Source organism: Lynx canadensis, chromosome B3, assembly GCF_007474595.2.
Source record: "Lynx canadensis isolate LIC74 chromosome B3, mLynCan4.pri.v2, whole genome shotgun sequence".
Classification (NCBI taxonomy): Eukaryota; Metazoa; Chordata; class Mammalia; order Carnivora; family Felidae; genus Lynx; species Lynx canadensis.
In genome coordinates, this window is record NC_044308.2 from 9,671,984 (window position 1) to 9,697,713 (window position 25,730).

Consider the following 25,730-nt stretch of genomic DNA (forward strand, 5'->3'; position numbering starts at 1 on the left):
GAACATCGTACCTGATCAATGCTGAAGGTCAGAATACTTTCCCGTTCTTTAAGATCAGAAACAAAACCAGGATGTCTGCTCTCACAAGTTCTACTCAACACTGTACTGGAAGTTCTTACTCAGGGCAATTAGGCAAGAAAACCAGAGGGCATTCAGATTAGAAAGCAAAAAACTAATCTGTATTTTCAGATGACATCATCTGCATGCAGAAAAATCTCAGGGATCCACTAAAAAAACTATTAACCAATAAACAAGTTCAGAGAGGCTGTAGGTTGTAAGGTCAATACACAAATATCAACTGTATTTCTATATACTAGCAGTGAACAATCTGAAAATGAAATGAGAAAACAGTATCATTTATAATAGCATCAAAAAGAATTAAAATACTTACAAACACATTTCACAAAGGTACAAAGTTTGTACACTGAAAACAATAAATCGTTGTTAAAAGAAATTAAAGATGACCTAAAGTAGAAGAGAATCAACAGTCCAGAAATAATTCCTTACATTTATGATTGATTTTTAACAAGCGTGCCCGAGAAAATCCGAGGTGGAAAGAAGACTTTTCAACAAATGGTGCTGGGACAGCCAGATGTCCACATGTCATAAAATGAAATTTGGAGGCTTCCTTACAGCATACAAAAAAAATGTACTCTGGAGCCATACACTTAAATGCAAGGACTTAAACTGTAAAACCCCTGGAGGAAAGCACAGGAGTCCATTTTTTGTGACCCTGAGTTACATAAAGCCTTCTTAGATATGATAACAAAAGCACAAGTGGTAAAGGAAATGATAGGTAGGTTGGACATCATCAGAATTAAGAAGTTTTGTGCTTCAAAGGGTACCATCAACAAAATGAAATGATAACCTTACAATGGGAGAAAGTTTTTGCAAATCATATATCTGATATGGGATCCAGAATATATAAAGAACTCTTAAAACTCAATAATAATTTAAAAAAAATTGTTTAAATAAGCCAGGAATCTGAATAGGCATTTCTTCAAAGATACATAAATGTCCAACAGCACCTGACAAGATGCTCACAATCATTAGCCATTAGGGGAATGCAAATCAAAATCACAATGAGTTTCCATTTCACCCCCACCAGGATGACAACAATCCAAAGTCAGATTAACAGCAAGTGTTTCAAGAACGTGGAGGCACCAAGACTCTCAACATCGATGGTGAGATCTGAAAATGTGCAGGTACCGTGGAAACAGTGTGGCAATTCCTCAAAATGTTAAACAGAGAGTTACCATGTAAGCAAGCAATTGTACTTTTTTTTTTTAAGGTTTTATTTTTTTTTTTAATTTTTTTTTTCAACGTTTATTTATTTTTGGGACAGAGAGAGACAGAGCATGAACGGGGGAGGGGCAGAGAGAGAGGGAGACACAGAATCGGAAACAGGCTCCAGGCTCCGAGCCATCAGCCCAGAGCCTGACGTGGGGCTCGAACTCACGGACCGTGAGATCATGACCTGGCTGAAGTCGGACGCTTAACCGACTGCGCCACCCAGGCGCCCCAAGGTTTTATTTTTAAGTAACCTCTACATCCAACTTGAGACTTGAACTCACAACCCTGAGATCAAGTCACACGCTCCACCGACTAAGCCAGCCATGCGCCCCAACAAGCAAATATACTCTTAAGTACACACCCGACAAAAATGAAAACATAAGCCTACCGAAAACTGCTGCTGACAGCATCATTATTTATAATATTCAAAAAGTGGAAACAAGCCAAATGCCCATCAACCGATGAATGGATAAATTAGATGTGGGATACCCATACAACAGAGTATAATTCATCAATAGAAAGGAACAAAGTACTGACACCTGCTCTAACATGTACCTTAAATACATTCTGCTACATGGAAGAAGCCAGTCACAAAAGACCACGTGTTGTAGGAGTCCATTTACATGACATTTCTGGAATAATAAGTAAATCCATAAAGACAGAAAGCAGATAAGGTGTTGCCAGGGGCTGGAAAGGCAGGGAATGGTGAGTAACTACTAATAGGCATGGTGTTTCTTTCTGGGCCGATGAAAATATTCTTAAGGTAGATGGCAGTTACGATTACACAACTGTGAATATACTAAAAACCACCGAATCATATACTTTAAATGTGTGAGTTTTATGGGGTGTGAATTATATCTCAATAAAAGCTGTCTTTAAAAGTCCAAGTACTCAGTTCATGTTCAAACCCACTGTTGAACATAATAAATTTTCAAGAAGTCTGGAAAGAAAATAAATACATAAAATATCTTCTAAGAAATGCATATATTTTTATTTGTTACATTTAACAGAAAAAGCATCTATGCAGAAGAGTGATCCCAGGAATGTTCTATCCTAGAAAGGTATAGGACTATTAGTAACACAGCATGATTTAAAATAAACAAATCATAAAATGAACAGCAGATTTCAAATAAACACCATCGAAGGCTCCTGAGTGGTCTCCACGTCTCTGCCTTCACGACTGATCTTCAGTCACCTTTTTAGACTCGCCTCCCTACCCCTCACACAAGTTCAGCTGGGCTAGGCTTTCCCCTGCTCACCTCCCACCACTCACTGAATGCCCTGCTCACCCCTCTACCACCTATCTGCCTTAGATCTTGAATGAATTCTGAGGACTTTTCACCCAACCAAATGCTTCTTCGTCTTTAAGGATGTGTCCCATCAAAGAAATTTTCCTCACTCTTTCCAGACTATACCAACCTATCCACCGACTTCTGACAGCTTGAACTGTCCATACCTCTAAAGGGACTCCTCACCACCCCCATTCAGCTAATGCACTCTCACAAAAAAAAAAAAAAAAAAAAAAAAAAGAGGGGCGCCTGGGTGGCTCAGTCGGTTGGGCTTCCGACTTCAGCTCAGGTCATGATCTCACGGTCTGTGAGTTTGAGCCCCACGACAGGCTCTGTGCTGACAGCTCGGAGCCTGGAACCTGCTTCAGATTCTGTCTCCCTCTCTCTCTGCCCCTCCCCTGCTCATGCTCTGTCTCTCTCTGTCTCAAAAATAAATAAAAACATTAAAAAAAAAAAAGAGAGAGAGAGACAGAGAGAGAGAGAGAGAGTCACCTATACTTTACCTTTCCAGCCTTGATTCATTGATTTATCCATGTCATCTGCCAGCTCCCTCACTTTGGGAAGAGAGCAGATCAGCTTTCACCCAGAGCCCTAATGTAAACGGCACGCTTGCCAATGACAGAGCGCCACCTAGGTGCAACGCAGGGTAACTCTCCATGGCCGTAGGAAGACCTCCACACCACTTTTACAGAAATGTGCTGACCGGGAAAATAAGAGCCTCCGTATCGTTCCGCAGGGCAATGCGGTTGTGTGATAAGTGCATCTTACACCTGACCAGTTTACCTCACATCTTACAGGTATTATCTGCCAGCTCAGTGCCATTCATGCAAGTCATTTAGTGTTCACCAAATCAAATTCACTTTCTTTTTTTTTTTTTTTTTTTAACGTTTTATTTATTCTTGAGACAGAGAGAGACAGAGCACGAACGGGGGAGGGGCAGAGAGAGAGGGAGACACAGAATCGGAAGCAGGCTCCAGGCTCCGAGCCATCAGCCCAGAGCCCGACGCGGGGCTCGAACTCACGGACCGCGAGATCGTGACCTGGCCGAAGTCGGACGCTTAACCGACTGAGCCACCCAGGCGCCCCCAAATTCACTTTCTGAAGTACACTACTTGGATAGATGGCTAAAAATTCCAGGGATCATCACATGACAGCAGTTTTGAGTTTTCTTATAACAAGTAGAAACCATGGATGAGTGCAAAATGACAAGAAATCTCGCGATCTACTCACATATAACGGAGCTTGCTGTGGATTAAGTTTCATGACCCAGGACACTGAAACAGAAAAGGGAAAAATAAATGAGAATAGAATTAAAAGTTACGATCAGCAGTATAAAAGCCACAAATGCTAGGTGTCGAGTATGGCTCTATGACCACAATCAAAAGTCTGAGATGGTGGCGCCTGGGTGGCGCAGTCGGTTAAGCGTCCGACTTCAGCCAGGTCACGATCTCGCGGTCCGTGAGTTCGAGCCCCGCGTCGGGCTCTGGGCTGATGGCTCAGAGCCTGGAGCCTGTTTCCGATTCTGTGTCTCCCTCTCTCTCTGCCCCTCCCCCGTTCATGCTCTGTCTCTCTCTGTCCCCAAAATAAATAAACGTTGAAAAAAAAAAAATTAAAAAAAAAAAAAAAAGTCTGAGATGATGGGATGCCCAGCTTTCCTTAGAGGTGTGGGAAGGTCAGAAGGTCAAGGACCGCAAAACGTCTTGTAGCCCAATGTCAATCTCTTTAACTGGGGAGAAAGACTTTGATTGAAAATCAAAGACAAAAGGCTTCACTGTCCTGGGAGAATTTTCAACAACCAACAGGATATTGAATGCAGTTACCAAAGCAAAAACAGCGTATGGTCAGTTACACTTTTACATAATCCCCCAAATTTCACAAAGTGTCGCTTGGCCAGAGTCTCTTCCAGTCACCAGGGAACATGGGGGGAGAGACAGCAGAGGTCCAGAGAGCTCTCCTCCTCTCCGCCCTTGGAGAAAGGAGGAGAGGCTGGCCTCCACAAACTACAAGTTCTTACCCTCCTCAAAATTAACAGCCAGAGTCCCTGATGTTATCTTCATTAAATGAATTCACACAAAAATCTTAGGAAGAATTTTGAAGAAGACTTCCAGGCTGGTTAATACATTTCCCAAATATCAAGAAAAGCATACTCTCGAAAGTTTAACTTGGTGATTTGACCAGGAGTTCATGCTAAAATATCATAGTCCAGAATCACGGACTTCAGGACAGCAGGCCCTTTGCCAAACACCCTGAATTTGAGTATAAACTGATCCTGTCCTCACAGAAGTCAGAGAGGCCAACCCAAGGGACTTTATTATAATTCGATCTAAGGAAGTTTCTTACTCTTAGCAGGTTAAATGAATTAAATTAAGGGGCATTTACTAACTAACCAGTGATGTAAACAACAGTATAGAAATGTCATTCACCCGTGCAAAAATATAGGTGAAATCACATTCTTTGTGTTCTACCAGATTACAAAAACCTCACTAACAGTGAACTGAAACCCAAACAGCATAAACGACGGCAGGTTATCAATGACTAACTGTTTGGAAGAAAGAGCAATGAATGCCCTAGCCACCACACATAACTTACATAACAGATTCCTCTTAATATTAAAATCCTCACAGATCTACCAGTTTGGCCAGGCTGTGTATGCCCAAGATGAAGGCTCACCCAAAAAGCAGTTAACACATACTTAGGGGAAAAAAAACAAAAACCAAAACTGTAATCAGGCTCCCAAACCCAATCATCTCCAAACCACTTGCAAGCCATAGGCTTTTCAGCATGTTCTGAAGACAGCCCAGGGGCTCCGCCACAATGACCGCCTTCACATCCATCCCTGTTCTTTCTCTGGTCCGCTCCCCAGGCTGTAAGACACCTGGCTCAAGGCACTCTTCCCTTCCTGTCTTCATTTAATAATTTCGTGCCCATAGGTGCTAAAAATCACCTGCAAAAATCCACAGCGAAAAACCAAGCTTGAGAAATGTAGCAATAACTAACTCGTTCAGTCGAAAAATAAGGTAGATTTCCAGCCCATCAAATTCAAATAGCAAGCATGGATGGAAAAGAAAGACTGAAGCATTTGAGTACTTTTCTCAATGCATTAACTATCCATTTAATTTAAAATACAGTTTCCTGTGCTCACGAGCCTTTTAATCAGCTTTCCGGGTCCTTGCCCAGACTTGCCTGGGACAGAGGATTGAAAGAACCTATAACTTTATAAACCGATTTGCCTTACCTAACTTGTGACATGTTCCTGTCAAGAAGTATCTACGGAAACTGAAACAGAATTCACACTCGGGTAATCTGCAACAACTGGAGACATAGAGGGAGACACGCTAGCGACTTAGGGCCCTCTGATGTTTGTCCATCTGCCAAGAAACTTCAGGCAACTATGTTTGAAGAGACCACAAACATCAAGCTATCTGAGCGGCCCCACTGCATTCAGGGGGAGGAGCTGGGGGAACCCACATGGTTCCAAGGAACGGCTGATGCCACCTCAACTGATGGGTATTATGAACTCGTCAGAACCCATACAAGTTGTTCTGATATGAGGATTAAGGAGGAATGACAAAGTGTCTGTCCCTGACACTGGTCAAAGGGACAGGCCATTGTTATGCTGGCAACAGAGGCTGTTGAAAGAATAAATCTGTCAAAAGTCATCAAGGCAATGACCCCAGAGGCAACAGATTTGTAAATTCAGATTGCTTTAAGCTTCTTCAGTGCTGACACACAAGAGGAAAGGCAGGACTAATATTTATAGCGCTAGAAAGCTCTATAAATGAACTGAATATAAATTCAATATTACATTTAATCCCCATAAAAAGACATTATTTTTCCCCGTTTCACTGGTGAAAAAGAATTGACTCTTTCAATGTTAAATTATTTATCGCCAACTTTAAGAAGTGAATGAGCCTAAATTCAAACCCCATCTGATGCCCAAACATGTGCTTTTCCCCCTTATCAGGATAGAATCTCCTGAATGACCTCAATCTACAAACTGACTCATCCTCCCCTGCCCACCCCCCCCCCCCCCCCCCCCCGGTCTAGCCCCCAATCCACACACTATAGACTCCCCTTGACTTTGTTACTTTAACTATCACTGTGCATCTATAATGTGCCAGGCATGGTACTCCCCAAGGCACAAAGCGTACAGAAGGAATAAAGACAAAACTCCCAACCTTCATAGAGCTTATTCTAGGAGTAACACAGATAAATACAATATTAAAATAAATGGTTTTCAAATAGTGATAAGTTCCATGGAGAAAAATAAAGAGAAGAGGGAACAGGAAATGAGAGGATCCTGTTTTAAATATGGTACTGAGGGAAGGCCTCTCTGAGGTGACATTTACCCCCCAAAAGTGAAAAGAGATTAAGAGGGACACCTGGGTGGCTCAGTTGGTTAAGCGTCTGACATCCACACAGGTCATGATCTCGCAGTCCATGAGTTTGAGCCCCGCATCGGGCTCTGTGCTGACAGCTCAGAGCCCGGAGCCTGCTTCGGAGTCTGTGTCTCCCTCTCTCTCTGCCCCTCCCCCATTCTCTCCCTCTCTCTCTCTCTCTCTATCTCTCTCTCAAAAATAAATTAAAAAAAAAAAAAGAGATTACAAAAGCATGTAATAGAGGTAACAGGTGGAAGGTGTTCCCAACTCTCAAATTGTCCCCAAAACTGAGAAATGAGAGTTCCAATGCTTAACCATCAGAAAACTTGTTACCTATAACACACAACTTACTCTACACATTTATAAGCTTACTTTACTGGAGTGAGAATCGTGTTCTAAAAGACGGAGCACACTGCAGGAAGGCAGTCTCTGGATCAGAGTGAACACACTTAAAACCCAAATTTATTCTCTAAGGCCAACTGAAAGTCTTTGCTCTGTCGATGGGATCTTTGATCGAGCCTTCCCCAAAGGAAAATTAAAGAGGTGTACTACTTCTTTCAATGATTTCATCAAGGAATTTTAAGAGGGAAAACCCTACAATTTCCTTCCTACTCAGTAACCAGTGAAATGTCTTTGACAGAGTCCACATTTCCCTGGGCTGCTTTCGTGTAACACAAGTACCACACGAGACAGGCATAGGGGGGCCATAAAGGAAGGCTGCGTGCCGTGAGAAAGGCAATGAAATGAAAAGAGCAAAATTCAGACACTTAAGTAGGATGTGATGTCAAGCATGTTCTCCAAATCTCCCACTCCGCAGCAGCCAGCAAAAATTCAGGGTCATACTTCCGGGGCAGGAGGGTGAGAAACAGAAACCAGGTAAGGAAGTATTCTCGTTCTCCCATTTTCCATGTTATTTCCAAATGCTGACAGAAAACAAATGGAATTAATTTGCTGTTGTAGAAAAGTAACACATTCACTTTATGCCAAAAGAAGATCTGTCCAATCCGAATACAACGGTCTCAATGACGGGTGGTCCAGCTCTCCTGCAGCCCTGCAGCTCTCCAATAACCCTGCAGCTAGCTCTCCTGCAGCCCTGCAGCTCTCAGGGCGCTGGATAAACCAGCACAGTCTGGGCCTACGGCCTCCTCCTCCTGCACTTTAGAACAAACCACCATCAGCCTTTTCCTCACAAAGAGCCAGGGGCACAAACCATCGTCAGAACGGACCAGTGTTGGATATGCAGTGCTTACAACAGGTTAACAGTGGCAAAAGTTTTGGAATTTTTGCAACTCACACTACCTGCAAAGGATTATGAAGAAACTCTGTCTCTATAAAGGATCACATGGAAACTCAGGTATAAAGTGATACGGCTGTTTGACTGGTTTGGGAGGGGCGGGTATAGTGAGGGACAGAAAGCACTTCCATAGATTACTGTGCCTGAACAAATGAATGTAAAACTCTAGAAGCTACAGAAACAGTACACACTTTAATAATAGGCACACATTTTCTGTAAAGGGCTAGATGGTAAAGATTTCAGGCTTTGACTGACTTATTTCACTTAGTCTAACACCCTCCAGTTCCATCCACGTTGTTGCAAATGGCAAGATTTCATTCTTTTTCATCATCAAGTAATACTCCATTGTGTATATAAACCACATCTTTTATATCCATTCATCAGTTGATGGACATTTGGGCTCTTTCCATACTTTGGCTATTGTTGATAGTGCTGCTATAAACATTGGGTACATGTGCCCCTATAAATCAGCACTTCTGTATCCTTTGGATAAATTCCTAGTGTGCTATTGCTGGTCAGAGAAAGATATCATATGTTCTTACTCACATGTGGAATCTGAGAAACTTAACAGAAGACCATGGGGGAAGGGAAGGAAAAAAAAATAGTTACAAACTGGGAGGGAACCAAACCGTAAGATTAGACTCTTAAATACAGAGAACAAACTGAGGGTTGATGGGAGGGGAGGGGAAATGGGGGATGGGCACTGAGGAGGGCACTTGGGATGAGCACGGGGTATGTTATATGTAAGTGAGGAATCATGGAAAGTTACCCCTGAAGCCATATACTCTGTATGTTAGCTAACTTGACAATAAATTATATATTAAATAAAAAAAAGATTTCAGGCTTTGCAGGTCATATGGTCTCCAGTACAATATGTAAATGAACGGGTGTGGCCATGTTCCAATAAAACTCTATTTACAAAAAGAGGCAGCAACTAGGGGCGCATGGGTGGCTCAGTCAGTTGAGCGTCCAACTTCGGCTCGGGTCATGATCTCATGAGTTCATGAGTTCGAGCCCCACGTTGGGCTCTGTGCTGACAGCTCAGAGCCTGGAGCCTGCTTCATATTCTGTGTCTCCCTCTCTCTCTGCCCCTCCCATACTAGCGCGCTCTCTCTCTCTCTCTCTCAAAAATAAAATAAACATTTTAAAAAATTAAAAAAAAAAAAAGAGAGGCAGCGGACTAGATTCCGCTAGTGTGCCATAGGGTGCCAACTCCTGAACAAAATCTAACAAAATACCTCTTAATATGCCAAAGAAGCAGGGTGCCCCCATTTAACAGCTCTCTATGTCTCAAAGATATTTTCAGCTAAAAAAGACTTCTCAGTAAAGTCATAGGGTGCTGTGCAATATCCTCTAGACCAGCAATCAAATTACATGGGCAGGCATCCCAAATTCTCTACTGAGTAACTGTATGACCTTGAGCAAGTCACTGGACCTTGTCTAACCCCAGTCTCTCCATGTGCACTGAGAGTTTAAGAATTCCTGCCTACAATATGAAGTTGGTGGAAGAATTAAAAGAGAATCTAAGTGCAGTGCTTAAGTGCACTGCCAGGTACAGATCTTTCTGCAGTTTCTGGGTCTCCATGGAGACTACCAAGGAAAATACTTGGGTAACTGTCAATGGTCAAAATAAAAGGCATCAGGTATCCAGAGATACATTTGTCTAAAAATACACTGGTGGGTAAATCACAATTCTAAGATACAACAAAATAACCCCAGAAAGCAATCTGGAGGAATAACAAAATGTTAAATGCACATATTTCTGGGAGTTAACAGGAAATTTTCATTCCTAAATTATGTTTCGTAATTGTAACTATTCAGACAACAAACAGATACCACTTTTATAATCAGGAAGAAGACATTATACACAGCACATCTGTTTTAAGTCCCCTGTCATTCAGTGAATCACAACTCAACTGGAAATAAGTCAAAAGACATTTTTCTTAAATGTGCAAACTGAAGACATCTACAATCTTTACTAAAGATCCCTAGAGATGAAAGAAAAGCAATTAAAATAAGAAAGCCTGCACCTATAGGTATGTAAATATAAATCATACTCATTATTCTTTAGCCATATCCATACATTATACTAGGGAACCCTTTAACAGGTGCTCCACTCTTAGTGAAATGTCCCTGAAAAGGAGGTGGGGAATAAAAAAAAAAAAAAAAAAAAAATCACAGGCCCAGCACTGCCATCAGGAATTACAGCAACCTTCAAACTCTCCCTGAATCTGTTAGCTTCTTGATCTCGGGCCATTTCCTAAGGACCAGCTGTCCAGGTCTGCTGAACCTACCACTTCAACAGACATGGTTTTTGTCATTCACAACAGGGAAGCTTCCAAATCCACAAGAAAAGATGCGCAAACCACCTCCACAACCAACCTCAGCCCCAAAAGGAGGAGGGCAGCTGTCTCTGACAAGTGCAAATAGAGGATTTACACCTGCAGGGTACCTCCCTAGCAGAATATGCCTTCAAATGAATCTCCATGGCCAGGAGATTCACTAAAACCCAGCTGCGGTAAATCCTTCGAAACCCACAAAAATTGGGGGTGAGGGTTAACATGGAAATGGCAGTGCATACCCTGGATTCTTGTAAAACAGTCAGTGCCCTGCTCTTCAAGGAAAATAACAGGATCCGAAGACTCTTTCCTTCATTCCTAAGGAGTCTGGGCTGGTGGCTGTAAACATGCTACGCGCTCATTGTGGGTGGGAGCAGGGAATTCTAAACAATAGAAGAACACAGCAGGGTACAAAGAGCAAACAGGCTTTTCCTGTTGTGGATGTCAAGTTCTACAAAATATATATATAAACGACTACAGGCACCAAATAGATTTCCTGAATAAGGACTGAGGAAATCTTCCAGGAGCCTAATTTGTCTTCTTCTCTTTAAAGGTGCGTTAATTAATAATTGAGCAGTTTGCTTCTCAAGCACTGATTCTCAAACCTTAGAGCACATGAGCATCTGTTGGGGGCTAGAGAACACAGATTCTTAGCCACCCCCCCACCCCCACAGCCCCTGCCCGCCCCGCCAAGCCTCCACATCCTCTTCCACTAGCAGTGAGTCCAAATCAGGAGACCGTCCCTGGTGATGTTTCTGCTTCTGAATCATGGCCCACGCTTTGGGAAGCAATGGTGTTGAGATCCACAGCATGTGTCTGATTCTCTTGTGGCACAGTTAGGCCTCTGTGTCCCACCATCCCATGACACAGTACTCTAAAAACCACCAAGAAAAAAAGTCAAGCACTGGTCACACACAGCTGGGGGGTGGGGGGAAGGGGATCCCCGGCAGGGAGGACAGGATAAGAATCAAGAGTCCAACGTGCAGCAATACTCACAGTGAAACAAAAGGACACGGCAGATTAAAACAAAAACCAGGGGTGCCTGGGTGCCTCAGTCAGTTGAGCGAGCGACTTCGGCTCAGGTCATGATCTCACTCACGGTCTGTGAGTTCAAGCCCCGCGTCGGGCTCTGTGCTGACAGCTCAGAGCCTGGAGTCTGTTTTAGATTCTGTGTCTCCCTCTCTCTGACCCTCCCCCATTCATGCTCTGTCTCTCTCTGTCTCAAAAATAAACGTTAATTGGGGCGCCTGGGTGGCGCAGTCGGTTAAGCGTCCGACTTCAGCCAGGTCACGATCTCGCGGTCCGTGAGTTCGAGCCCCGAGTCAGGCTCTGGGCTGATGGCTCAGAGCCTGGAGCCTGTTTCCGATTCTGTGTCTCCCTCTCTCTCTGCCCCTCCCCCGTTCATGCTCTGTCTCTCTCTGTCCCAAAAAAATAAACGTTGAAAAAAAAATTTAAAAAAAAATAAAAAAAAAATAAAAAAAAAATAAACGTTAAAAAAAATAATTAAAAAAAAATAAAACAAAAACCAAAAACAATCAAAACACAAACACCCACATTCACTCATTTATTATTTATCCGTGCCGAATTATCCAAAAGGCAAAATGATCCTGAACTTGGGGCAAAAATACACACACGAATAATCAAAGTAATTAACGTGGAATTAAAAAAAAAATCAGAACTCTTACCAAAATAATTAAACAATGAGAGAGATTTCTTTTTTGAGAGAGAGTGCAAGCAGGGGAGAGGCAGAGAGAGAGGGAGACACACAATCTGAAGCAGGCTCCAGGCTCCAAGCTGTCAGCACAGAGCCCGACACGGGGCTCGAACCCACGAACAGCGAGATCATGACCTGAGCTGAAGCTGGATGCTTAACCAACTGAGCTACCCGGGCGCGCCAAAAAATTTAATTTAAAAATGAGAACGCTGACTTCTTCTACTCAGAGTTTACTTTGAAATTCATACGGGAGACAACACCGTAACTTTTCAGTACTTAGGGCCTCCCTTTCATCACATATGTTTATGATATCTGCCCGGCACAAAAAGACTCAATGATGGCAGATAATCTCCTGATATTTCTGAGCCCCTGAAATACTCCATGTACAGTGAGTTGCTGAGCTTTCGAGGTAAATAATACTAAATTGGCCCCTACCAATTTAGTAAGGGGCCTATAGAGGGAAGCGGATCGTTACGTTAGAGTATTACAAGGGCAATAATAAAAATGTTACAAGAGTCAGGAAAAAAGAAGCCCCGACAGTTTCCTGGAGGAGGTCAACCCCAAAGCACGTTTCACCCAGTGGACCCAGGAGGAGCACGTATAGGACAAGACAGCACAGTGGGCTGCTGGGAACCAATCGGGATGAGAAGTGCAAGCAGGGGATGAAGGGAGAGGATGCAGGAGAGGCACTCATGTAAATCCACACGCCTCGAAGATGTTCGGCCTCAGAAGCCAAGGAAGGGAGATGGAAGAAAATTTACAGGCCGCCATGACACCACTCTACCCTGAAGACCTTACAGCCTTATAACGGCAACGGCATCAACCAAATCTACCTACACCTTTTTCCCAGCCCCTCCCTTTTTTTTAAGTGCAGCTCAAATGTCTATTCTTTCACAACTGCAGGCTCAAAGATTCACAAAAAGTAGCACTGGAAGAAGTTTGTATCATGGAGCCTAAACCCAGACCCAGCAAGTGCGCGTTGTGGGTCACAGGCAGGGAGGCCAGGCCAGCCTCCCACCGTGGCTTCCCTGAGGTGCAGGAAGCGAAGGCTGGCTTCCCGATCAAGTTCCACGGGCCCTGGAGTCCGCATCCGAAACCCTAGGCAAATCCAGTCGGCCACAAGGCTCTACCATTATAAGAGGGTCTCAGAAGCAGCCCATTTCACCCTTCTTCCCCAAGCAGGAATCCCTGCGGGTCCACCTGCCTCAGCTTGCTGACCTGAGTGCCAGCGCCTTATCACCTTGAGAAAATCTCTCCGTGCTCCACCGGCTCCTCTGACTCAACCTTCCTAAAATACTACTCTCCTTCTGTAGCTCACTCTCTGCCTCCACAGCAGTAAGTAACCCTTCAGAAAGGCTCCTTTGAGGCACCGACCTCTTTTCTTTAGGGAGTTCTAGCGGAGGGCGCCAAGATCCGATCTGCCCTGCCTCGAGAGAGTAACAAATATTTTTATTTATTCAAAAGAAAATGTGATCACGGTTTTGGGGAGACATTTAACGCCTCTTAGTGATTCTAGAGCTTCCAACCTCCAGGGCTTAAAGGTGGAGCCCTGCACCCCGGGTTCACAAGCTCAGATGGCACAGTGACAGACACACACGGGCAGCCTGGGGCCGGCAGGTGCCAGCAGGGAGATGAAGCTCACTACATTTCCTCTGCTAAAAAAAAAATTAAAAATAAACCAGTATCATATTTATTTTACACGAATTCTCCATGAGCCACTCTGATGAATAATGACGATATTAAAGGACGAGATGACCGCGAAACTGAAGACAACCTGCTAGCATTCAGGAATTCATTACCAACCCCTCACAGAAGGAGGTCAGGATAAAAATCCAACTGCAATAGCATTCAGAGGAGACAGACTTGGATCTGAGTTGGAACTTCAGCACTTCCAGACAAGTCACTTAACTGCCAAGCTTTATTTTCATTAGTTAACTGGGTAAAGTAAGAATAAAAGATGTGTGTAGGGAGCGCCTGGGTGGCTCAGTCGGTTAAGCGTCCGACTTCCGCTCAGGTCATGATCTCATGGTTTGTGAGTTCGAGCCCCGCGTCGGGCTCTGTGCTGACAGCTCAGAGCCTGGGGTCTGCTTCCGATTCTTGTCTCCCTCTCTCTCTCTCTGCCCCTCCCCTGCTCATGCTCTCTCTCTCTCACAAATAAACATTAAAAAAAAATTAAAGAAAAAGATGTGTGTAAACTGTTGAACACAGTAGTAAGCAACACAGACATACTCAGGAAGTTCCTGTCCCTACTGTCTAGTATGAATGACACGAGCAGCTGCGGCACTGACCTCGCATCACACGCAACGGCCAGGCCCCGCGGACCACCCCCATCACTGTGTTGATTCCAATTTCTAAACAAAGGGTGTCCAGGAGGGGATGCACACCCCAGCAGACGAGGTCCTCTATGAAATACGTGCTTCACTGTCGGTGAGCTCTCAGAGGCCATCCAGGCTCCCCCGCCACCCTGACAGTGTTCAGTGAGTCGTCTGTGAAGATGACCCTGCTGGCACTCGTTCCCCACACCCCCATCCAGCCCTGTACGCTCTGGCAGCGTTGCCACGCTTGGCCCGGTCCCCACGCTTCACTCACGACAATGTCCTCCCCACCTTGCTGGTTCTGATTGTAGGACGATTGTGGGTAATCTAACCCAAGCAGTCAGCAAGAAGTCACTTCTTTTTTCTTTCATTTTCTTTCTTTCATTTCCATACTTGCCTTTTCTGCTCACTTTGTTTATTCCACTGTCACACTGCAGATGTCTTCCTCAACGCTCCTGCCTCAGCACCTAGCACAGTGCTGCGCACCCAACAAATACTAAAGTACCTGACATGAACATCAGAGACGGAAATCAATCAGCAGGTTTCCTGCACCATTTGACAGCAAAGGATCCGCAGCTACAGCTTTAAGAACAAAAACCAATCTATCAAAGCCAAGATAAGTCAGTCTGGTCCCAGAAGTTTCACCTAGTAGCTCATCAAAGGTAGTAGGGATCCTGCCAAGTGTTAAGAAATCCAGCCTGTATCAATTTGCTTAATTGGCCAGAGAGGCAACAGGGACCAGAGTGGAGGAATTCAGCATCGTCTAACTGGAAAACCTCAAAGCCAAAGGGAGGGCAAAGAGCTGCTTAACACTACACGTGGGCTCTCGTGTGATGGTTGGCACCTCTGGGGAGAACACAGCACATGTTATTTCAATTCCCTTTTGGTGTTTAACATAGGTTTGTGGTTTCCTGCACCAAAAAAAAAAAAAAAAAAAAAAAAAAAAAACCACGTTTCTGCTGCTTTGCAGAGATCTACAGAGAAGAAAACTCCAAATGGCTATTCCAGGTGAGAAGCTTGCCGCCAGCTGTATCCTGTTCTCCAAAGGAAACGGAACTGTAAGCTCCCAGAAGGTCCAGGTACCTGAGAGCAAGACCATCCATGATCAAGTGCTGACATGCTTGTCCCCGTGGCAGTAAGAATAAACTTTAAATTTAGAAGAATCTGTACACAGCTGGGCTTCATGTAAATTAACTTCAGTGGGGGGTTAAAATAGATAGCCGGTAAAGAGACTGACAAATTCAAGTCTTTATACTTCCTTCATCCGTCCCAACCTGTCATCCGAAAAGCAAGCAACCCAATGGGCTCAAGCGACTGTAAACCATCTGGAAAAACTAACCACAGGCAAGCGAGCTCTCACACAAATGCAGACATGACTGAGCTGGGTGACCTAACCTGAACAAATCCCAGGGCCCCGAGCGGCTACTCTGTTAGGAATCATTTCACAGAGACATGCAGCCCACCTTCTCGGACACATCATACGACAGAAGCACAACCACATTATTCCCACAAGTGGCAGGCAGAAGGTACTATAAACACATGCTAGAAATGTCCATATTGGCTTTTAAGCTGCCAAAGTGGTTCTCATATCTCAAGGATAAAATACTGCCTTCAATGTTACAACTCTTCAATACTGAGAACATCTTGAGAACAATAACACCATAAAACACAAGAGAAGTGGCTGGGTTGTTGTTGTTGTTTTAAACCATCTCAAAATCGGAGGGAAAGTTTTGAACAGCAAAAACTTCCAAGTAAAAAATACATATTTTGGGGCCCCTGGGTGGCTCAGTCGGTTAAGGATCCTACTTCGGCTCAGGTCATGATCTCACAGCTCGTGGGTTCCAGCCCCACATCGGGCTCTGACAGCTCGGAGCCTGGAGCCTGCTTCCAATTCTGTGTCTCCCTCTCTCTCTGCCCCTCCCCCCCTCACTCTCACGCTCCCTCGCCCTCTCTCTCTCAAAATAAACATTAACCAAATTTTTTTCAATACATATATTTCATAATTAAGTGAAAAGGTTACAGAGTCAAAGGAACTCCAATATTTTCAGCAACCTTCTATTAAGGTTTTCTAAAAATATCATTTTAACTTCTTAAATGAAAAATTTGATTTTTAAAGAAGAATTTCTATTCCTAAAACATCCTTAGCCTGAGTTATCCCTTGTGGAGTCATTCTTGTTTTTATAACATACAATGAACAGAGTATTTTTAAAAATCATGAATAGGGGGGCACCCGGCTGGCTTAATGGGTAAAGCGTGTGACTCTTGATCTCAGGATTGTGAGTTCAAGTCCCATGCTGGGTGAAGAGGTTACTTTTAAAAAATTAAATAAATAAATAAAAATCACTGATGCATTTGCTGTAGGCAGAGCAAACTAGGATCCGTCAACTAAAAGCACATGAAAAGCATCCCACCACTTCTAACAATCTAGATGCCACAGAGAACAAGAACATGCTACAGAGCCTATGATAACGTGATTAGCAGTTTCAGCAAAGAACTTAGCTTCTTAAAGATAAAAACTTATCAGTATTCTGAAACGACAGAACTGTTTCTCAACCACTAGATGGGAATGGCATCCCTCAGTCATCTCTGCTCAATAACATGCAGGGTGAAGTGAAAAAGAAAACGAATCTGTGCTCATCAGTGCCTAGAACAGAGGAGCAGGAAGTACCTACGCATTTTGAAAATGGTAACTTACATAACAGTTGTGGCTAATTCTGTTTGAATGTTAATAGAGAAGGTCACTTTCAATTTGGACACACTGGTTCACCGAAACAATCATAACAAGTGCTTGACAATACGAAGGTAAAGAGTTGGTAAGATGAGATCCCAACTAAGTTAAATGTTCAGCTGCTAATTTGATCAATTCATTGAAAACTGCTTTAAAAGAATGATTAAAAAGGCAACTTTTCATCCAATTATTAAAAGTTATTGCCAGGCTAAATAAGGATGATATTACACTTCTTCTGGATTTAGAAATAAGAAATTTAAGAGAAACTTTAGAGATTATTCCTTAAATTTCAAATTTTCTGAATTCCTCTTAATAGGAAACCCTTAGAGGGCAACATATGTTAATAACTTATTATACAATGCAAGAATGGAAAATTAATTTCTCCACTTGAACTAATTTAAAAAATAAGGTTGTCATAAAAACTACAGAATTGTTGCTTTAAAACATTTACTTTTCTAGGTATGTGGAGAGAAAAAAGATCTATGACAGAAATGCATAATGATTAATTGTTGTTTCTAGTAAACAGAATATGTTACTATGTACATAAGATTTCAGATATTTAATAGATGCGGAATACATACACAAAAATCTAGGTAGAGAAAGTCAGACATCTACTACACGGTGCTCTTTGCTTTAAAATTACAATACTTCAGCACCTGGGTGGCCAGTTGGTTAAGCATCTGACTCTTGATCTCAGCTCAGGTCTTGATCTCCGGGTTGTGAGTTCAAGCCCCAAGCTGGGTTCCATGGGAAAAAAAGAAAAAAAAAAAAAAAAAAAAAAAAAAGAAAGAAAGAAAAAGTAGTAATGATAAAAATTACAATACTTTAAAAACCATATATATAGGTGTCTCATAAAATTAATGTTATCACAGAATGACCGAAGTGCTAATAATTTGGTCATAATGAACACTTCAACCGGCTATTCTTCCTGAAAATCTTTACAAGCAAAAAGGAATTTAGGGGAAAAAGACTAAAATTTCCAGGCACTCTGTGCTACAAGTAAAACCGTTTTTGTCAGGTAGGAGTGAGGGTTGGAATGAGGCGCAGGTTCCTGTGTGTGTGTCTTCAAAGAGTCCAGACTTGATGTGCAAGGAGATGAAGAAGAGATGAAAACATGCAAACAAAAGGTATTTGAAAGGCAAAAAAGGGAAATAATTCAATTCAACAAATATTTGAGTGTGGACTCTAGACACAGTCTGTGGCCAGAACAACAAACTATAGATAGTGCATATAAACTCTCTGGAGAGTCCTGAGATCCTAGCTGATTGTCCACATAAATTAAATAGGCCCTAAAGAAGCCCCCCACCCCACCCCGCCTACAGTAAACAGCTGGTTCGTGCTACCTTAGGCATGGTCAGAAGACAGCCAGAATTCAGACTGATCTGGAAGACCAAGGTTGGTGGCTCCAAAGATCTGAGATGGACACACTGAAGAAACCAACAGCTTACTCATCACATCCCATGCTGCCTGACAAGTGGATGAACAACTCTGGCCCCGCGAAGAGGGTCGGAGTTGGGGCGGGGGGAGCAAGCAGCTGAAGTCCAACCCCTTGCTGGCTAGGAGGCCCTTCTCCTCTGTAGGAAATGGAGTTAATAATCACTTGCCTCTGAACACTGTAAAGCAAATAAATCTGGGCAGCACTTGAGGGAGGTGGGGACACTGAGCAGATATTCTACAAACTTGGTCTTTCACTGACACAAACCCAGCGAAAACAGGAACACCTGACCTGGAACGACCAGCAAGACATCAAGAGTAATGCAAGATGGGAAACAATCCGGAAACAAAATCCTTGCTCCTTACTTAGCAGCCACAGCAGAATCCTTGAGAAACAGAGGCTACTCAATTAACCACTAGCTTGGAAGTCCCAAGTTAAGACATCCATGGTACCGACGCTCCTTCTAAGTGACGTGAGTAAGAAGAAAAAAAGGTACTCTGGACTACCAAACGTGGGCCCAGTAACAGCTGCCGTTGTGGCTGGCTCTCCATCAGCAGGAAGTAGACGTGAAAACCACAAGCCGGCACAGTCTCAGCCTCCACTCCACAAGGTAGAAACTCACATGTCAAAAAAAATATTTTTCAGTTTTAAAAATATGTTCTTGATTCCTCTTTCTTTTCCCTCTGCTGTTCCTCTCCCCAAATGCTGGCATAAACCAAACTAAAGATCACACTCTACACTAACCTCCAGAAGCATTTAAATAGAACAAAACTGCCCTGGTACCTACTAGGCAAAGGTGAGGGCTGAAGACTGACTGCCGGCTCCATGCCACATGCCCCTCCCTCCCTGGCTCCACACAGGACGTCTCTATGCAGAGACCTAGTCATTTTCAAGCTATGTTCGTACAGAAATAGGAACGCCATAAATGTTCAGAGAACAGAGTAAAAGGATTATCAAATAGCCCCAATTATACCAACTGATCTCACCCTCTTGTTACAAGCTATGTCCTGGCATCTGAAATCCATTTCTGAAACTCAACCAAGGACATTAAAAAAAAAAAAAAAGCACTCCTCCCGCATTCTCTCAAGCATACACCAGAAATATACTGGATGGTAAACATGTGTACTCACTGGTTTTCAGAATCTGTACTCATCCAAAACCACACAATATACATGTACTTCATCATCAGATTACTGCCTCCTGTTTTGCTCCTCAGTAGATGTTCCTACCTGTTCATCCATAAAGTAACCACCTTAGTTCTATAGTCCTGACGTCTTAGTTTCTCAACCATGGAGATGTAACTACCATCGTCATCATCTTCAATGGCACCTGTAGGAGTTTATTCTGTTCAGGCACCCTGCGAATCCTCACATTAATCCATTTTGCAAATGAAGAGATTTCATGGTTAAAGTTAACTTACCTGCATGAGATCGCACAGCTAGTCAACAGCGGGAGCCAGAATTTGAACCCAGATCCGACTCTGAAGTGCTCTGAACTTCTAGACTACTGCACTGCTGCTCCTAGTTTGTAGCAAGCCTTACCAGCCTCCATTTCTTAGGCTGCGAATGGAAGGGGTTGGACTGGGTAATCTCGACAGTTCCTCCCTTCTCCAACACCTCATAATTCCACCTACGGAAACACCGGGTGTCTTAGCTACATAAACAAATGAGGCAAGGTGATTTTGTAAGCTGGGGCCTGAACAGAGTGACGAAGGGAAGGACGATGAGAAGCTCTCCTCACTCATTTTTTTGGAAAACGCTTGGTAGAGGAAGTAGCATTTCACTAAGTGAAAGACTGAAGGGAGAGGAGAAGGTAAAGACGTGTCTCATGTAAAAGCTTCTCTGCAGACACACTCATCTCCTTCATTCCCCTGAAAATTTACCATGTGGACTAATTCACAGATGTGCCGTGTTCTGTTTTGCCAAAGTAATAGGCAATGGCCTGCAGAAAAAGCTGTGCAGTTACCCAACAAGCAAAGCCACTCACCAGACTGACATGTTCCTCCTCACATCCAAATGGAAATGTTTACGAGCTTGAGAATCAGCTGGGAATGAACTCTCTTCTCTCCCTTCTACGCAAACACGGGCTAACATCCGCCAGCTGAAATCTGCCCCCAAAATTTCGTTGCTCTTACATAAGCAACAGGAACTTCTCAGAATGTTTTTCCCCTAAATTCTACAAAAATCTGCTGAAGAAAATAATCAGGCTGTGGACCCAATGCCCCAGCTTAAAGAGAGGGAACAGGGAACAGTCCTTAACATTCAGAAGTGCAGTGAAAGTGAATGGTAATGTTTCTGTCAGTACTGTACTAAATCCCACAAACTGTAATATACCATCTTACTGCTTCATGGCACATACTGAAAAATATACTGGCTTTTCATACAGGTAATTAGTATTCTTTGAAGCCTGCTATTAAGCTGAACTGAAAACTAAAAAACAAAGCAGTTACAAAGCAAGATGGACAGACCATAGAGACATGTACCATGACCTCCCATTATAGACCTTGATTGCTATCCCAGGTCAGAGCAAAGAACAAATAAAGAATGCAGCCACCCACAGAATGCCTCCCCACCCAGTACAAGAGGAAAAAAAAAAAAAATACCACATTGCTGGGGAATCTAAAAACTCAGTTATGGAATCTCCAAGGAGACACTCCTGCTTAGTTGATATTCAGATACCAGTTAACAGCCCCAGGCCTCCAGTTCTAACAAATAGGACCGTAAACGCCCCACTAAGGGTCAGCATTAGCTGCACTTACCAAACCCAAGGCAAGTTCTGACTTTCAAGGGCTCTTGTCAGAACAGAACTAGAAGCAAGGAAGACATTTTTTAAAATCTTGCCAATCAAATCAACCTATTCCTTTTACTTTCAAATATCTGAGCTCTTAAGTTAGGTTTCCAGTTCCTCGTTAGAAGACATACACTATGGAAAGTTAACTGGAGACGACAAAGTTTTGGAGAATATTGTTTAACATGCTCTCTAAGTCCTATACTGCCTTCCTGAATGCAGGAGAAGGCGGGGAGGAGAGGAGGACCCAAATGAAGGAAAATATGGACATCAAATCCAGCAGAATGGATAAGTAATGATGTTAAGACTAAAACAGAGCTCTACTATTTAAAAAGTCAACAATAAAGTAAAGGCAGACTACCCTGTATTAGACTGTTGCTCTTATAAACCATTGTAACCGAATAAAATATAAAAAGCTACCACTTGAAGGCATTAGAAGGAGATGTGAGTAGACAACTGAAAGAAGAAAAAAGTACTGAGTAAGATTCACTTTTCTACTAAGGCCCAGATCACATGACACAGTGGACAGAAAGCTGCGGTCTCAAAATCTGTATCTAAGTTCTTCCCAAATCCTTAGTAGACCCCTGAACAGTACATACTGGGGAGAGTCCAAGATTTCCAGCAAAAAGCAAATCATTAGGCTGAAACAACTGAGCAGGGTTCAAGCTAAAGTGGGAAGTTTGGGGCCAATCCAATTAGCTGCCTGCCAGGACAAAAGTTAACATTATCAAAAGATAAAAACCATGGTGGTCTCTACAACACACCATTCACAATGTACAACATAGAATAAAAATTACTAGATATGTGGGACCAGTTTTGACATCTTACTGGACCCCTCATTAAGTGAATTAGATAAAATTCTCAGCACATGTTTAATTTATGCTTGCATAAGAGTAATAAATTTAACTTTGAGAAGCTACAGACAATACCTGAAAACCAGGGATGTGATAAGGAACTTCTATCCAGAATTCATAAGAAACTTTTCAAACTCAATGCTAATTCATAAGAAACTTTCTGAACTCAATAATAAGATGGCAGCCCAACTAAAAACACATAATATATCTGTACAGACATCTCACTAAAGAAGATACACGAATGGCTAGCAGGCACATCACTAGTCATTAGCGAACAGCCAAATTAAAACTACAGAGAGATGCACATCTACCAGAATCACCCTATATCTATTAAAGAGTTTGAATTCTTAATTAAGCTTTATCACAAAGAAAACTCCAGGCCCAGAGGGCATCAAGGTGACATGTTCCAAACATTTAAGGGAAAAATGATACCACTATCAAAAGGTGGGGAGGGACACCTGGGTGACATCCTGGTTAAACATCCCACTCTTGATCTCAGCTTAGGTCTTGATCTCAGGGTTGTGAGTTCAAGTCCTACACTGGGCTCCACACTGGGCGTAAAGCCTATTTAAAAGAAAAAAAAAAGGTGGGGGGTGGGAGGGCATCTTCCAACTCATTTATGAAGCCAACATTACCCTGATATTAAATACAGATGAAGAGATTAAATGAAAAGTCGAAGCCCTCATGAACACGGACACAAAAATCCTTAACAAAATGTTACCATTTCTACCCCAGAAATATAAAAAGGACAATACACAATCACCAAATGGGCTTTACTGTAGGAATACAATGTTGGTTACTTTTGCAAATTAATGGACTTCACCACCATGAACAAAATAAGAAAGAAAAAACTATACAAATGTCTCATTAGATGCAGGAAAAAAAAAGTTTTTAACAAAACTCAACCCTGATCCTTTATAAAAACTCTCAGCAGTCTAGGAATAAAAGGGATACCTCCTCAATCTGATAAAGGAAACTTACAAAAACCTACAGCTGACATTATACAGAACCATGAAAGTATGAATGCTTACTCCTCAGGTGAGCAATAAGAGTATCAGTTCTCACCAGGAATCTATAAAAGAACTACTAGAAATAACAAGTGATTTTTAGCAAAATGGTAGCTTACAAGGTCAATATACAAGAATCCATTCTATTTCTATATATTACAACACACTGGAAGTTGAAGTTTCAAACATTTACAACAGCACCAAAAACGTGAAATACTTAAGAATAAATTTAACGAAATATTGTATGTAAGTATAAATTTAACAAAATACTGCAACTGTAAACATGCTTTAAAAAAAAACACTAAAAACAGAGAGCTACACCAAATTAATGGATTAGCTCAATATATATAGGTCAACCCATTACAAATTTAATGCATTTCCAATAAAAACTTCAGTATAACTTTCTCATGGAAATCAACAAGCTACTTGAAAATGCACACACAAGTGTAAATGACCTAGAATATCCAAATCAATTTTGAAGAACAAAGTTGGAGGACCTACACTAACTACCCGACTTTACGACTGAACTATATAAAGCTACGGCACCCGACACTGTAGTACTGGTCTGAGGACAGACAGGACACAAAAAAGCACAACCTAAAAGGAAAAAAAATGGATAAACCGGACTTTTTCAACAAAGGAACTTTTTCCTGTTCTTCAAGACACTATTACAATGAAAAGGAGAAAGTGGAAATTTATTTGTAAAACATATCTGACAAAGGACACGTATTCTGAATATATGAAGAACTCTTACAACTCAATGACAAATTATCTCAAAAAACAAACAAACAAACAAAAAGGCCAAAAAACATTTAATGGACCTTTCACCAAAGAAGACAGACGCTCAGTATGAGTAGTCATCAAGGAAATGAACATTCCAACCACCAGGAGATAAGGACTATACACCCACTAGCATGACTTAAATTTACAAGACTGACAATACCAATATTTGATAAGTAAAGAGTGACTGGAGTTCTCATATATTGCTGGTGGGAATGGAAAAATGTATAGGCGCTCTAAAAAACAGTTTGATAGTTACTTCATAAACTTAAAAGATACACTAACTATGTGACCCAGCAATTCTACTCTTGGGTATTTACTCAAGAGAACTGAAAATACATGTCTATATAAGACTTATATGCAAATATTTCTAGAAGCTTTACTTGTAATAGCTAAAAGCTAGAAACCATTCAAATGTCTACCCAAACATTAAGTGGATAAATTAATTTGTGGTACGTGCAACCATACAATGGAATACTTTTCAGGAAGAAAAAGGGACTACTGATACATGTACCTGTATCAGATTTCAAAAGTATGATGGAAATGCCAGACACAAAAAACCATATGCTATATGATCTCACTCTTAGGAAATTCTGGAAAAGGTAAAACTGTAGTGACAAAGTAGATCAGTGCTTGCCTGGGCCCTGGCGTGGGGGTGAGGAGAGTGACACAGGGGCAAGAAGAAACTTTCTGGAATGACAGAAAGGTTCTTACCTTGATTATGCTGGTGGTTATATAATCGTATGCAGCTGACAGAACTAATTAACTGAACTGCACACTTGAAGTGGATGAATTTTATTGTATGTAAACTGTAACCTAATAAAGTAAATTTCAAAACAAATTTTTTTTCACTTCTAACGACTCAACAGTCCGTTATAAAGCTGTAATGTTCTACATCAGTGTGCTGAACATTAATTATCTCTGTTCCATGGCTGGGCCAGGACAACAAAGTGTCAGCTTCTTCCACAATGTACGGAGTAACAGGCTGGCAACAAGGGGCGAGCAAGGAGTCACAGGAAGCATGGAAAGTGCATCAAACTAGTAACTAGTTTTTGCCAAACTAGATGTTGCCAAACTTTTGGCAAAGAGCATGAAGGAGTACACAGATAACACGGATAAGAAAGAGGAGGGTTACAACAACACCCAACCAGGAGCAGCCCCGTGATGTTACGGCTCACAGGAAAAGTAGAAAATTGAACGTTCCTGGAAGACGCAGCTCTGTTCCTCCCCACATCTCCACAGAGACATAAATCACTGAACTCTCTTCACTGCCGATGCTTAAAGCTCTGATCCTTTGTCTAACTGCCAGCCTGCTGGATGCACCCTGGCTACTCAGAACAAAAGAAAGTGATCAGGGAACTCCGACTTTATTAGAGTTACAGAATCAAAGGCAGGGAGGGACAACAGAAGCTATTCTGAAAAGGAAAAATCTATTTAAAACACACACACGCGCGCAAAGCTAGAAGCCAGAAAAATATGTACAAGCCACTTCATCTCTCTAGGCCTCAATTTATTA

The 25,730-nt window shown here is 42.3% G+C and overlaps 1 protein-coding gene across 10 annotated transcripts in view; it reads right to left on the reverse strand.

The window, feature by feature from the left end:
* The window catches only part of AKAP13 (A-kinase anchoring protein 13), a 337,945-nt gene that overhangs the window by 242,654 nt on the left and 69,561 nt on the right, over nucleotides 1-25,730 (reverse strand). For all 10 annotated transcript variants that reach the window (XM_030317452.2, XM_030317451.2, XM_030317446.1 and 7 more), the window contains exon 2: nucleotides 3,813-3,856. In XM_030317452.2, coding sequence (XP_030173312.1) covers nucleotides 3,813-3,845 — 33 coding nt within the window. In that variant the 5' untranslated portion in view covers nucleotides 3,846-3,856. The remainder of the gene's footprint in view (nucleotides 1-3,812; nucleotides 3,857-25,730) is intronic.